Here is a 13,377-nt window from a genome sequence, read left to right as displayed (position 1 = left end):
ATTCTGTCGAATGAACGGGCCGGGCACCGTACCGAGTCTGGGGAAGATAATCGCTTTGAATCCGGTCCCCGTCCCACGTGGGGCTCACGGTCTTAATCCCCCATTTTACAGACGAGGGAACCGAGGCACGGGGAAGCGACTCGCCCGAGGCCACGCAGCGGGCGGGCGGCGGAGCCGGGATCAGGACCCGGGCCCTCCGCCTCCCGGACCCGGGCTCCGTCCGCTAGGCCGCGGCGCTTCTCGGCCGCCGTCCCTCTCCGAGGCTCCTCCCCGGTCCGTCCCCCGGGAGTGGGGAGGCGTCCTCCCCTCGTCCCCTCACCCCTCCCTCCCTCCCTCCTGCAGACGGGGGCCTGGGGCTGCTTCGACGAATTCAACCGCATCAACGTCGAGGTCCTGTCGGTGGTGGCCCAGCAGATCCTGTCCATCCTGTCCGCCCTGGCCTCCGGCCTCACCCGTTTCTTCTTCGAGGGCTTCGAGATCAACCTGGTCTGGTCCTGTGGGATCTTCATCACCATGAACCCTGGCGAGTTGGGGGGCGGGGGGGACGGAAGGGGCCGGGGCTGACGGGGAGGAAGGGGGCGCCGGCCGGCGGGCGGGGCCTGAGGACGGGACTCCGCCGCAGGTTACGCCGGCCGCACCGAGCTCCCCGACAACCTCAAGTCCATGTTCCGCCCCATTTCCATGGTGGTGCCGGACTCCACCCTCATCGCTGAGATCATCCTCTTCGGGGAAGGTTTCAGCAACTGCAAGGTACCACCTCCCCCTCCCCGCTTCCGTCCCTCACGCCCGACCCTGGCCGAGTGGCCTCCCCGTCTTCCCGTCCCCCGCTCGTAGGTCCGCTGACCCCCGCCCCCCGCCCCCTCCCCGAGTGCCCTCCGCCCCCACCTTCCCAGAAGGAGCGTCGGCAAGCGGCGTCTCCGTCGAGCGCCCACCTCGTGCCGGGCGCCGGGCCCGACCCGGACCATCAGGCCGCGCCCGGGCCCCGTCCCGCGTGGGGCTCCCGGTCTGAGGGGGAGGGAGGATGGGTATCTCGCCCCCCTTTGACAGGCGAGGAAACTGAGGCTCAGAGCGGGGCGGCTCCTCGCCCGCCGTCCCCCGCCAGGTGGGGAAGTTGGGGTCGAGACCCATCCGCCGTCGCCCATCTCCCCACCCCCCTCGGTATCGTCGCGGCCTCGTCTCCCGCCCGCCCCTCCTCCGTCCTTCACGGTCTCCCCTCCATTCTGCCCCCCGCCCCCTACCCTCGACGGCTTTCCGCCCCAACGGCCGATGGATCGATGGTACGGATCGAGCAGCTACGGGGCGCGGGGCGCTGGACTGAGCACCCGGGAGAGTCCGGCGCCACCGAGTTGGGGGGGGGGGGGGGCGGAGGGGCGATCGGAGAAGCGGCGGGGCCTAGCGGAAAGAGCCGGGGCCTCGGCGTCGGAGGACCTGGGTTCTAATCCCGGCTCCGCCGATTGCCCGCCGTGAGATCCTGGGGCAAGTCACTCCACTTCTCCGGGCCTCATCTTCCTCACCCGCGAAATGGGAATTCGATGCCTTGTTCTCCCTCCGCCTTAGACTGTGAGCCCCGTGTGGGAGAGGGACCGTGTCGGACCTCATGGTTCTGGACCTCCGCCGGCGCTTAGAAGAGTGTTTGACACATAGTTGGGGCTTCTAGACCGTAGATTCGTCCTCCGCACTCTAGGCTCACGGCGGGCAGGGGATGTGTCTGTTTATTGTTCTGTTGTACTCCCCCAAACGCTCCGTCCGGCGCTCTGCACACAGTAGGCGCTCAAAAAATCCGATCGAAGGAATGCCTCGCCGACAGCGCACGGAAGAAGGGGTGGGGGCCGGGGGAGGACTTCCAGGGCGGTTCCCCGGCTCGACCTCCATCCCGCCCCCCGCTGTCACTAGCTGCTGGCCAAGAAGGTGTACACGCTGTACTCGCTGGCGGTGCAACAACTGTCCCGACAGGACCACTACGACTTCGGCCTGCGGGCCCTCACTTCCCTGCTCCGCTACGCCGGCAAGAGGCGCCGCCTCCGCCCTGACCTGACCGACGAGGAGGCGAGTCCCGCTCCCCGGGCCCCGCCCCCGGCCGCCCCGGCCCCCTGCCCCCGCCGAAGCCCTTCGGTCAAGTCAGTCAGTCCGTCGGTTTTATTAACCGAGCATTTGCCGTGCGCAAAACGGCGTGGCCACACTGGAAGCTGCCCACAGCGAGCTTCCAGTCATCCCCTTAGTCTTGCACCGGGATTTACTCTGTGGCCCCATTCTTCTCCCGGGTCCCTCCTGGAACTTCTGGGCCCTGTTCTCTGGAGTACAAGGCCCTTCTCCCTCCTCCTCCTCCTCTTCCTCCTCCTCATCTCCCTCCTCCTCCTCCTCCTCATCTCCCTCCTCCTCCTCTCTTTCCTTCTCTCCCTCATCTCCCTCCTCCTCCTCATCTCCTTCCTCCTCATCTCCTTCCTTCTCTCCCTCATCTCTCTCCTCCTCATCTGCTTCCTCCTCACCTCCTTTCTCCTCATCTCCTTCCTTCTCTCCCTCATCTCCTTTCTCCTCATCTCGCTCTTCCTCCTCATCTCCCTCCTTCTCTCTCCTTCTCTCCCTCATCTCTCTCCTCATCTCCCTCCTCCTCCTCCTCATCTCCTTCCTCCTCATCTCCTTCCTTCTCTCCCTCATCTCTCTCCTCCTCATCTCCCTCCTCATCTCTCTCTTCCTCCTCCTCTCCCTTTTCCTCCCTTTCATCTTCCTCCTCCTCCTCCTCATCTGCCTCCTCCTCATCTCCTTCCTTCTTTCCCTCATCTTTCTCCTCCTCATCTCCCTCCTCCTCCTCAGCTCACTCCTTCTCTCCCTCCTCCTGATTGTCTCTATTTGGTGCCGAATTTCGTGTTTTCCAAGCGCTTCGTACAGTGCTCTGCACACAGTAAGCGCTCAGTAAATGCCCCCTTCCCCTCCGCCCTCTCCCGCTGCCGCTCGCTCCTCCCCAGGTTCTGCTGCTGTCTATGCGCGACATGAATCTTGCCAAGCTCACGTCGGGGGACGTGCCGCTCTTCAACGCCATCGTGCAGGACCTGTTCCCGGGCATCGAGCTGCCCGTGATCGACTATGGCAAGGTGCCCGGCGCCCCCCCCCCCCTCCCCGCTCCCTGGGGGACCCCTGCCCTTCCCCCTTCGGAGCCCTCTCCGAGAGAAGCAGCGCGGCATAGTGCATGGGCTCGGGAGTCAGTAGGTCTGGTCTCCGATCCGCCGCCTGGGCGAGTCACCTCACTCCTCTGGGCCTCGGTCCCCTCATCCGGAATGTGGGGATTGAGACCGTGAGCCCCGTGCGGGGCAGGGACCGTGTCCAGCCGCCGGGTACGTGATGAGCGCCGGACACCGCCGTCACGGTGATCTTCGTCATCAGCTGAAGGAGACCATCGAGCAGGAGATGGAGCAGGAGGGGCTGCAGCGGACGACCTTCGCGGTGAACAAGGTCATCCAGCTGTATGAGACCAAGAACTCCCGCCACTCCACCATGATCGTGGGCACCACCGGCAGTGGCAAGAGCGTCACGTGGCGCACCCTGCAGGCCGTCATGTCCGCCCTCTGCCGGGCGGGAGACCCCAACTTCAACCTCGTCAGGGTGCGGGGGCGTCGGGGGAGGAGGGACGGGGCCGCGGGCGGCGAGGAGGCCGGGCTCCCAGGGAGGGGAGCACGGGGGACCCCCACCCTGTGATCGTAATAGTAATGATAACAGTGAGGGCACCGGGTAAGCGCTTACCGCGTGCCAGGAGTCGTTTTAAATCCCGGGGTGGATCGAAGCGGATCGGGTCCACGGGGGGGCTCACACTCTCAGTCCCCGTTTTCCAGAGGCGGGAACCGAGGTCCGGAGAAGCGAAGCGACCGGCCCCGGGTCGCGGAGCGGGCGCGAGGCTTAGCCAGGATTAGAACCCACGACCTGCTGACTCCCGAGCCCGTGCTCTACCCGCCACGCCACGCCGCTCCTCCTCCTCGCGTAGCCATTTACCCGAGCGCATGGCGTATAGCAGGCGCTTACCAAATGCCGCCAACTGCATCCAAGAGGCCTTCCCTGATCAAACCCTCCTCTCCCTTCCGCGTCACCCTGGTCTGCCCCCTCGGGTCACGCCCCCCCCCCCCCCCCCGGCCCCACAGCGCTCACGTCCGTATCCGTCGTCGATTGATTTATATTGATGTCTGTCTTCCCCTCGAGACTTCCAGTAAGCTCTTCGTGGGCGGGGAATGCCTCTTTATTGTTCTACCGTCCTCTCCCCAGCACTTAGTCCGGTGCCCTGCACGCTGTAAGCGCTCGGCAGATACGACTGAGCGAATGAACGGATCCAGGGGAGGTCTGGGGTCCCCGCGGGTGTCGGGGGCGGGGCGGACCCCGGCTGTCAGCCTGGAGCGGGGATCCGTGCCCGTCCTCCATCCCCTCTTTCCCCCAGGAGTATCCCCTGAACCCAAAGGCCTTGTCCCTGGGGGAGCTGTACGGAGAATATGACCTGAGCAGCGGAGAGTGGACGGACGGGATCCTGTCCAACGTCATGCGGACCGCGTGTTCAGGTACCCGGGCGAGGCCCGGGGCCCCGTCTCCGCGGGCCCTGTGAGCGGAGGAGGGGACCGGGGGAGTCAGGCCCGCCGATTCCCTGGGAGGAGTGGAAGGGGGGTGGGGGTGGGAGGGTTGGCGGGTGAGAGGGGGGCGGGGGAGCGGGGCGGAGCCGGGGTGGGGGGGTCGGGAGTCCCGACCCGGCTCCACCACCCCCAAGACGAGAAGCCCGATGAAAAGTGGATCCTGTTCGACGGCCCCGTGGACACGCTCTGGATCGAAAGCATGAACTCCGTCATGGACGACAACAAAGTGCTGACGCTGATCAACGGGGAGCGCATTTCCATGCCCGAACAGGTGCGGGGGCAACGGCTGACCCGTCGGTTGACTGATTTCGACCGATTCTTTTATTTTTTAATGGTATTCCTTAAGCGCTTACCGTGTGCCAGGCACCGTACGAAACGCTGGGGGCGGGGGGGGGGGGGACAAGCTCATCGCCGTGCCCGAGCGGGCGTGGGGGCGAGGGATGACTGAGTGGTCGACTGACTGAATTTCTTTTTTTATGGTATTTGGTAAGCGCTTACTATGCGCCAGGCACCGAGCTAAGCTCTGGGGGAGACACGAGCTCATCTCCGTGCCCGAGTAGGCGTGGGGGCGAGGGCTGACTGACTGGCCAATCGGTTTTCTTTCTTTATGGTCTTTGTGACGCGCTCACTCCGTGCCCGGCAGCGTACGGGAGCTGGGGTAAAAAATAACACGCTGATAAGGTTGGACACGATCCCTCTCCCACACGGGGCTCCCGCTCTGAATCCCCGTTTTACAGATGAGGGAACCGAGGCCCAGGGAAGCGGAGTCCGTTGCCCACGGTCGGGCAGCAGACAAGTGGTGGAGTTGGGATTAGAACCCAGGTCCTTCTGAGAGACCGCCGCTCTCCCCCACCTTCAAAGATTTATTAAAATCCCATCTCCTCCAGGAGGCCTTCCCTGACCGGGCCCGCGGCACTTCCGCCCGCGTCCGTTATCTATTCATTCATGCCCACGTCTGTCTCCCCCTCCTCGACCGTCAGCTCCCTGTGGGCGGGGGGGGGCGTGTCCGCCGACTCTGTCGTCTCGTAGTCTCCCAAGTGCCCCGCGCACAGAAAGCGCCTGCCAGACGCGACCGATCGACGGGGCAGAAGGTGGGAGTTTGGCGTGGGATTTCTAGAGGGGGGTTTCCCTCTGTAGACCGTAAGCTCGTTATGGGCAGGGAATGTTGTTTCGGACTCCCCCGGGTGCTTAGTTCAATGCCCCGCACGCGGTAAGCGCTCAATAAATACGGCCGATGGATCGGAGAAGATGCCTGGCCCCAGTCAGCCCATCGATCGTATTTACCGAGCACCTGTTGTGGGCGGAGCACGGTGCTAAGCGCTCTGGAGAGTCCCGCAGAGTGATAAACGCGCATGTCCCCTGCCCACGACGAGCTCACGGTCTAGAAGGGAAGGCAGACGCGAAGAGAAATAAAGAAACGACGGAGACGGACGTAGGCGCTGCGGGGCCGGAGGGGCCGGTGAATAAAGGGAGCGAGTCAGGATGACGCAGAAGGGCTAGTCCCTCTAGACCGTGAGCCCGCTGTGGGCGGGGATCGTCTCTCTTTATTGCAGAATTGTAGTTTCCAAACGCTCAGTACAGTGCTCTGCGCTCAGGAAGCGCTCAATAAATACGACCGAGGGAATGAATGAATGAACGGAGGGAGTGGGAGAAAAGGAAAGGGGGGCATAGGAGGGAAGCCCCAGGGGCCTGTAGGAGGCAGGGGGAGCTCAGGTCGTCGCGGGCGGGGAATATGTCTCCGTTTACAGTTGTATCGTACTTTCGCGGATGCTCAGTACAGCGCTCCGCACACAGTAAGCGCTCAATAAATACGATCGGATGACTGGACGAACGTGGGGCGAGGCCCCCGGGCTCCGGGTTTGGGATCAGCTGCGTCCGGGGCCCCCGTCGGGTGTCCCGCGTCCCGGGTTCGGGGCCGGGGCGCGACCGAGGCCCCCGTCGGGTGTCTCTGCCGAGCGTCCCGGGTTCTGGGATCGGGATCGGGCTGTGACCGGGGCTCCCCTCAGGTGTCCCTGCTCTTCGAAGTGGAGAACCTGGCGGTGGCGTCTCCGGCCACGGTGTCGCGCTGCGGGATGGTCTACGCCGACTACTCCGACCTCGGCTGGAAACCCTACGTCCGGTCCTGGATCGAGAAGCGGCCCAAGGTGCTGAGCCCGGCGGGGGGGCGGGGGGCAGCCGGGACCCCTAGCCCCTTCCCCCGCCGTGGTGGCCCCCGTTCGTCCGTTCGTCCATTCGATCGTATTCGTCGAGCGCCTTCCGCGTGCGGAGCGCTGTAGCGAGCGCTCCGGAGAGTGCGACGGACACGTTCCTTGCCCACGTTCACTCATTCGTTCGCTCGGTCGTATTTATTGAGCGCCCACTGTGGGCAGAGCACCGGACTGAGCGCTTGGAACGGACAACGGGGCAACAGATAGAGGCGACCCCCGCCCGGTGACGGGCTCACGGTCTAATCGGTAAAATGGGGGGTGAGGATCGTGAGCCTCACGTGGGACAACCCGATCACCCTGTATCTACCCCAGCGCTCAGAACGGCGCTCTGCACGTAGTGAGCGCTTAACAGATACCAGCATCATTAATCGGGGGAGACAGACGGACAAAAACGAGGCAACGTAATCACCGTGAGCCCACAACGAGCTCGCAGTCCGGGGGGGGGGGGGGGGGCGGGGGGCCCCACGGTAATAGAAACGACGACTGCTACGGACGCCGGGGCGGGCCGGGGCACGGATAAAGGGAAGACCACGGAACGCTTCGCGAATCCGCGGGTCCCCAGGGGGAGGCGGAGACCCTCCGGCACATGTTCGACAAGTTCATCGACAAGATCCTGACCTTCAAGAGGGAGAACTGCCAGGAGTTGGTGCCCGTTGCCGAATACAGCGGGATCATCGCCCTCTGCAAGCTCTACTCCGCTCTAGCCACGCCCGAGAATGGGGTACGGAGAGCCAGAAGACCCCCTCCGGTCCCTCCTCCCCCCTCCCCGACCTCGGCCGGGACGGAGCCGGGGTCGGGGCCGTGGCCCCGGAAGCCCGCCTGGGCCTCCCGTAGAGAGAGAGAGAGAGAGAGAGAGAGAGGGTCACGGGTTCTAATCCCGGCTCCCCCGCTCGGCTCCGGTGTGACCTCGGGCAAGTCACTTCTCCGTCCTCGGTTACTTCATCTGTACAATGGAGACGGAGACTGTGAGTCCCACGTGGGACGGGGACCGCGCCCGGTCTGATTCGCTTGTGTCCGCCCCAGTGCTTAGTACGGTGCCCAGCACGAGGTAAGCTCTTGAGAGATACCGCGATTCGTATTATTTTTATGCGGGGGGGGGGGGGCAACTCCCCCCACCCTCCCTGGCTTTGATCGATAGGGAATCCGTCGATCGGCGATATTCACTGAGCGCTGACCGTAGAACGCCGTGCTAAGCACTTGGGAGAGTTGGTGGACACGTTCCCTGCCCGCTATCCCCAGTATCTGTCGTGTGCTGACCGTGCGCGGAGCACCGGATCAAGCGCTTGGGAGAGCGCGCCGCGACCGAGCCGTAGACACGTTCCCCGCCCGCGTTGTATCGCGCCCCCCCGGAGCGGCCGGTCCGGCGGGCCGCGCGCCGTCGGCGCTCGGTAAACAGCGAGGGTCGACCGCCGGGTCCGTTTGCCGCCCAGGTCAATCCGGCGGACGTGGACCGCTACGCCAGCATGGTGGAGCTGATCTTTGTGTTCAGCATGATCTGGTCGGTGTGCGCCTCGGTGGACGAGGACGGCCGCAAGAAGATGGACGGCTTCCTGCGGGAGACGGAGGGGTCTTTTCCCAACAAGGTCGGGGGGTCCCCCCGCCCCCGTCCCGACTCCCCCAGCCGGGCCCGGGGCGGAGGGACGGACCCCCAGGCCCCCGACCGTCCCCTTCCTGCCCCCGCGGTGGGACTCGGGGGTCCCGACCCACCCCTCCCTTCCCCGTCTCCCAACTCACGCCCCCCCGGGGAGGGGCGGGAGGCCGCTGGTGTTCGCGGGGTTGTGCCTGACCAACTCCCCTCCCTCCAGGACTCGGTGTACGACTACTTCGTGGACCCCAAACTGAAGAGCTGGGTACCCTTTGAGGAGAAGCTCCCCAAGAGCTGGCGTTACCCGGCCAAGTGAGTGTTGGGGGGGGGGGGCGGAGGACCCCAGACAAATCACTTCGCTCCTCTGGGTTCGAATCCCCGCCCCGCCGCCCGTCGGCTGTGTGACTCCGGGCAGGTCGCTTCGCTTCTCTGGGCCTCGGCGACCTCATCTGGAAAACGGGGATGAGGACGGGGAGCCCCGCGCGGGGCGACCCGATCACCTCGTACTCCCCCCGGCGCTTAGAACAGTGCTCTGCACGTAGTAAGCGCCCGACGGACGCCAACGTTATCATTCCCTGGGCCTCAGTGCCCTCGTCTGGAAAACGGCAGATAAGACCGGGAGCCGCATGCGGGACGGGGACTGTGTCGGACCCGACTGACTAGCGTCCGCCCCGGCGCTTAAACGGCGCGGCTCGGTGGAAGGAGCCCGGGCTTCGGAGTCAGAGGTCGCGGGTTCGAATGCCGGCTCGGCCGCCTGTCAGCTGTGTGACTCTGGGCAAGTCACTTAACTTCTCGGTGCCTCGGTTCCCTCATCTGCAAAATGGGGATCAGGACCGTGAGCCCCACGTGGGACGACCCGATTCCCCTGTGTCCACCCCGGCGCTTGGAACGGTGCTCGGCACACGGTAAGCGCCGAACGGATGCCAACGTCACTATCGTCGTTAAACCAGTGCTTGGCACATAGCGTGTAATAAACACCATAATTACTCATTATTATTATTATTATGGGGCTCATAGCCTAAGGGGAACGGAGAACAGGGATTGAGTGCCCGTTTTACAGGCGAGGACACTGAGGCCCGGACGAATAACAATGATGATAATGTCGGCATTCGTTGAGCGCTTCCTACGTGCAGAGCGCTGTTCTAAGCGCTGGGGTAGGTACGGGGTGATCGGGTCGTCCCACGTGGGGCTCACGGTCTTCATCCCCATTTTCCGGATGAGGTCACCGAGGCCCAGAGACGCCAAGTGACACGGTTGGGGCTGGAGTCGCTAGGAGAGTCGGGGGCGGTCGGGGGGTGTCCTGAGAATCGGGGCAGGGGAGGGGCGGGGAGACGGCACGCTCTTGGAGTCGGGCCCTCTACCTTCGTCGGCCCGTTACGGGCAGGGGACGTCGCCGATTGTTGTCGTACTGTACTCTCCCAAGTGCTTAGTACGGCGCTGTGCGGCCAGCGAGCGCTCCACAGATCCGATCGAATGAACGAGTCCCATCCGGGGCGGGGACGGAAGGGATCCGGGGCCCAAAGTAACCGTGAAGAGGCCCCGACGCCCCAGAAGGGCGAAGGCTGGCCGGGGGAGGTGGGTGCGGGGGGGCGGGGGGGGGAGGGGGGCCGGCGGCCGGGCCCGGATCCCCTTATTATTATTAGCCAGATAGCGGTTAATCGACCCATCCGCGAATGGCATTCATTCATTCGGTAGTATTTATTGAGCGCCCACTACGCGCAGAGCGCCGTACTAAGCGCTTGGAATGGACAGTTCGGCAACAGACAGAGACCGTCCCCGCCCAGCGGCGGGCCCTCGGTCTAACCGGGGGAGACGGACGGACCGAAGCGAGGCGACGTGATCGCGATAAAAATCGCGACGGAGACCGTGAGCTCCCCGTGGGACAACCCGATCGCCTCGTAGCCCCCTAGAACGTGATCGCGATAAAATCGCGATCGTCACGATCTACCCGACGCCTCCCGCGCGCGGAGCACCGCGGCGACGCGGCGGCCCGCCCGGGCCGAGCTCCGGGTCCGGGGGGGGCCGAGCGCCTACCCGAGCGTCGGGTCCCCCCGCAGCGCCCCGTTCTACAAGATCGTCGTGCCCACGGTGGACACGGTGAGGTACAACTACCTGGTCGGCGCTCTGGTGTCCAGCAAGATCCCCATCCTGCTGGTGGGGCCCGTGGGCACCGGCAAGACGTCCGTCGCCCAGAGCGTCCTGCAGGCCCTGCCCCCGGTCCAGTGGGCGGTGCTCGTCGTCAACATGTCGGCCCAGGTCAGTCTCGGGGGCCGGGGGCCGCCGCCGCCCGCTCTCCCCGCCGCCCCCGGCCCCCCCCGGGATCCACGCCCGCCTCTCTCTCCCCGCCGCCCCCCAGACCACGTCCAGCAACGTGCAGAACATCATAGAAAGCCGGGTGGAGAAGCGCACCAAGGGGATCTACGTGCCCGTCGGGGGCAAGAGCATGGTCACCTTCATGGACGACCTGAACATGCCGGCCAAGGACGCCTTCGGCTCCCAGCCGCCCCTGGAGCTGCTGCGCCTCTGGATCGACTACGGCTTCTGGTACGACCGCGAGAAGCAGGCCGTCAAGTACATCCGGGTGAGCGCGGGGCACCCCCCCCCCCCCCGGCGGAGGCCGGCCGGCCCCCGGGGGGACGGACGGAGGGACGGAGGGAGGGGAGCGGTGCCGACCCCGGGGGCCGAGGGGCGGTCCAGTCCCAGCCCTCGTGGAGGGAACCGAGGCCAGAAGAGCGAAGTGGCGGGGCCGGGAACGGAACCCAGGCCGCCCCGCGAGGGACGGGGACGGGGTCCGATCCGATTCCCGTTGCGACCGCCGCGGCGCGAGGCCCGGCGTAAGCGCGGGACCGGCACCCCGCTTGTCGTTCGACCCGGGTGGAACGGGCCTGGGGCCGATCCGATTTCAACGCGTTTACTCCGGGCCTGGCACGTCGTTGGCGCTTAATGAATGCCGCCATTATATTCCCGTTCCCCGCCCCCCCACTCCCCTCCGTGGACGCCGTCCGTTCGCTCGTCTATTCGGTCGTATTTACTGAGCGCTTACTGTGTTCAGGGCACTCGGGACAGGACAAGAGAATAACAGACGGACACAATCCCTGCCCTCAACCAGCTCAGAGTCTAGAGGGGGAGAGGGACGTTGATATGCATAAATAAATAGATAAGTAGATAGATGAGCGACCGAATCACGGATAGATGTGCTGCGGGGACCTGACTCCCGGGGACCCAGGGGTCCAAATCCCCAGTCTCCTCCCCCACCTTGGGCGTGCTGCGTCCGTGCCCCGAGACTCCCGCCTCTCCCGCGACGACGGCCCCGCTGCCCGGATCTGCCCCCGGGTGTCCTCTAAAGGCGGGCCCATCCTCCTGCCCCCTCGGGGCCCCGGGAGCCCCCCGCCGCCTCCCCTCTCCCCCAACCTCTGCTCTCCGGCGGCGGCCGGGGACCCCCCCCGCCCCCCGCGCCGGCCGGTCCCGGGAGCCGAGCCGCTTCCTGTTGCCGGGGCGACCTCCACGGCAACAGACGGGAGGCGGCGCCGCCGGGCCACGGGGATGCTGTGGCCGTGCGGACGGGGGACTCGGTCGGGGCCCCCTCGGGCCTCCCGGGCCCCGAGACCCGGCCCCTCGGCTCGCTCGGCTGCTTCCCTCTGCCGGGCCGGGCCCGCCCCGGGCCGCTCGGCCCTCCATCCGGCGATGGGTTAATGGTTCCCGCCGAGCGCCGACCCCGTGCGGGGCACTGGGCTCGGGCCCGGGGAGCGTCCGACGCGGTGGGGCCGAGGGGCGCGATCCCCCGCCCTCGAGGAAGCCCACCTTCCCGATTTAACTGTGGCATTTACCAAGCGCGTGACAGTGAGGACGATAACTGCGGTTATTGGTTAGGCGCTTACCACGTGCCGGGCGCTGTACTGAGCGCCGGGGTGGATATCGTACGCCAGGCACCGTGTCCCTCACTGGGGTGGATAGGAGATGATCGGGTCGGACACGGTCCCCGTCCGCACGGGACTCCTGGTCTTAGACCTTTCTTCCCTCTCCATCCCTGTTTCCCCCTCCCTCCTCTCCGCTCCCCCCTCTTCTGCAAAATGGTATCTCTTAAGCGCTTCCTATGTGCCGGGCGCTGTACCGAGCGCCGGGGTAGATACCGGCTAATCTGGTTGGACCCGGTCCCCGTCCCCCACGGGGCTCACGGTCTTAGAGATGGGGGAACGGACACCCAGAGAAGTAAAGTGACTTGCCTAAGGTCACACAGCAGGCCAGTGGCAGAGCGGGAGTTGGAACCCGGGTCCCCCCGACGCCCCCCGGCCCGCGCTCTTCCCGCTAGCCCGCCTGCCGTCTTGCCATCGATCCTCTTATAATAATAATAATGTTGGTGTTTGTTAAGCGCTTACCGTGTGCCCGGCGCTGTCCTAAGCGCCGGGGGGAGATCCAGGGTCATCGGGTCGTCCCGCGTGAGGCTCCCAGTTAATCCCCATTTGACAGATGAGGTAACCGAGGCACAGAGAAGCGAAGTGACTTGCCCACAGTCCCACAGCTGACGAGTGGCGGAGCCGGGATTCGGACCCATGACCTCCGACTCCCAAGCCCGGCCCGCTCCACCCCGTCTCTCGGCCCATCCTCCTCCTCCTCCCCGCAGTTTCATGATTTCGTTGCCTTCTCCTGCCCTTTCCTCCTTTCCTCCCTCTCCTCCTCTCTCCCTTCCCTCTCCTCGCGGCCTAGCGGGAGGACCCCGGGACCGGGAGTCCGAGGATCCGGGTTCTAATCCCGGCTCCGCCCATCGACGCCTGTGTGATCCTAAAAAGAACCCAAAACATTTAGTGAGCGCTTCCTGGGTGCAGAGCGCTGCACTAAGCGCTCGGGAGAGGACAGCATAACAGCCGACGGACGCGTTCCCGGCCCACAGAGAGCTGACGGTCTAGAGGGGCAAGTCTCTTAACGTCTCCGGGCCTCAGTTTCTTCACCTGGAAAATGGGGATTCGATCCCCCTTCTCTCGGG

The 13,377-nt window shown here is 65.4% G+C and overlaps 1 protein-coding gene across 1 annotated transcript in view; it reads left to right on the top strand.

Moving 5' to 3' along the window:
* The window catches only part of DNAH2 (dynein axonemal heavy chain 2), a 105,735-nt gene that overhangs the window by 57,544 nt on the left and 34,814 nt on the right, over window positions 1–13,377 (top strand). Inside the window, 13 exon segments of the mRNA XM_029055983.1 lie at window positions 343–523; window positions 623–750; window positions 1,894–2,046; window positions 2,964–3,089; window positions 3,379–3,597; window positions 4,418–4,535; window positions 4,739–4,875; window positions 6,611–6,748; window positions 7,374–7,532; window positions 8,242–8,394; window positions 8,617–8,708; window positions 10,454–10,652; window positions 10,753–10,977. Coding sequence (XP_028911816.1) covers window positions 343–523; window positions 623–750; window positions 1,894–2,046; window positions 2,964–3,089; window positions 3,379–3,597; window positions 4,418–4,535; window positions 4,739–4,875; window positions 6,611–6,748; window positions 7,374–7,532; window positions 8,242–8,394; window positions 8,617–8,708; window positions 10,454–10,652; window positions 10,753–10,977 — 2,028 coding nt within the window.

The sequence above is a fragment of the Ornithorhynchus anatinus genome, chromosome X5 (assembly GCF_004115215.2).
Source record: "Ornithorhynchus anatinus isolate Pmale09 chromosome X5, mOrnAna1.pri.v4, whole genome shotgun sequence".
In the NCBI taxonomy this organism is placed as follows: Eukaryota; Metazoa; Chordata; class Mammalia; order Monotremata; family Ornithorhynchidae; genus Ornithorhynchus; species Ornithorhynchus anatinus.
The sequence above is the reverse complement of the archived record's forward strand: the minus strand, read 5'-3'. Positions and strand labels throughout refer to the sequence as shown.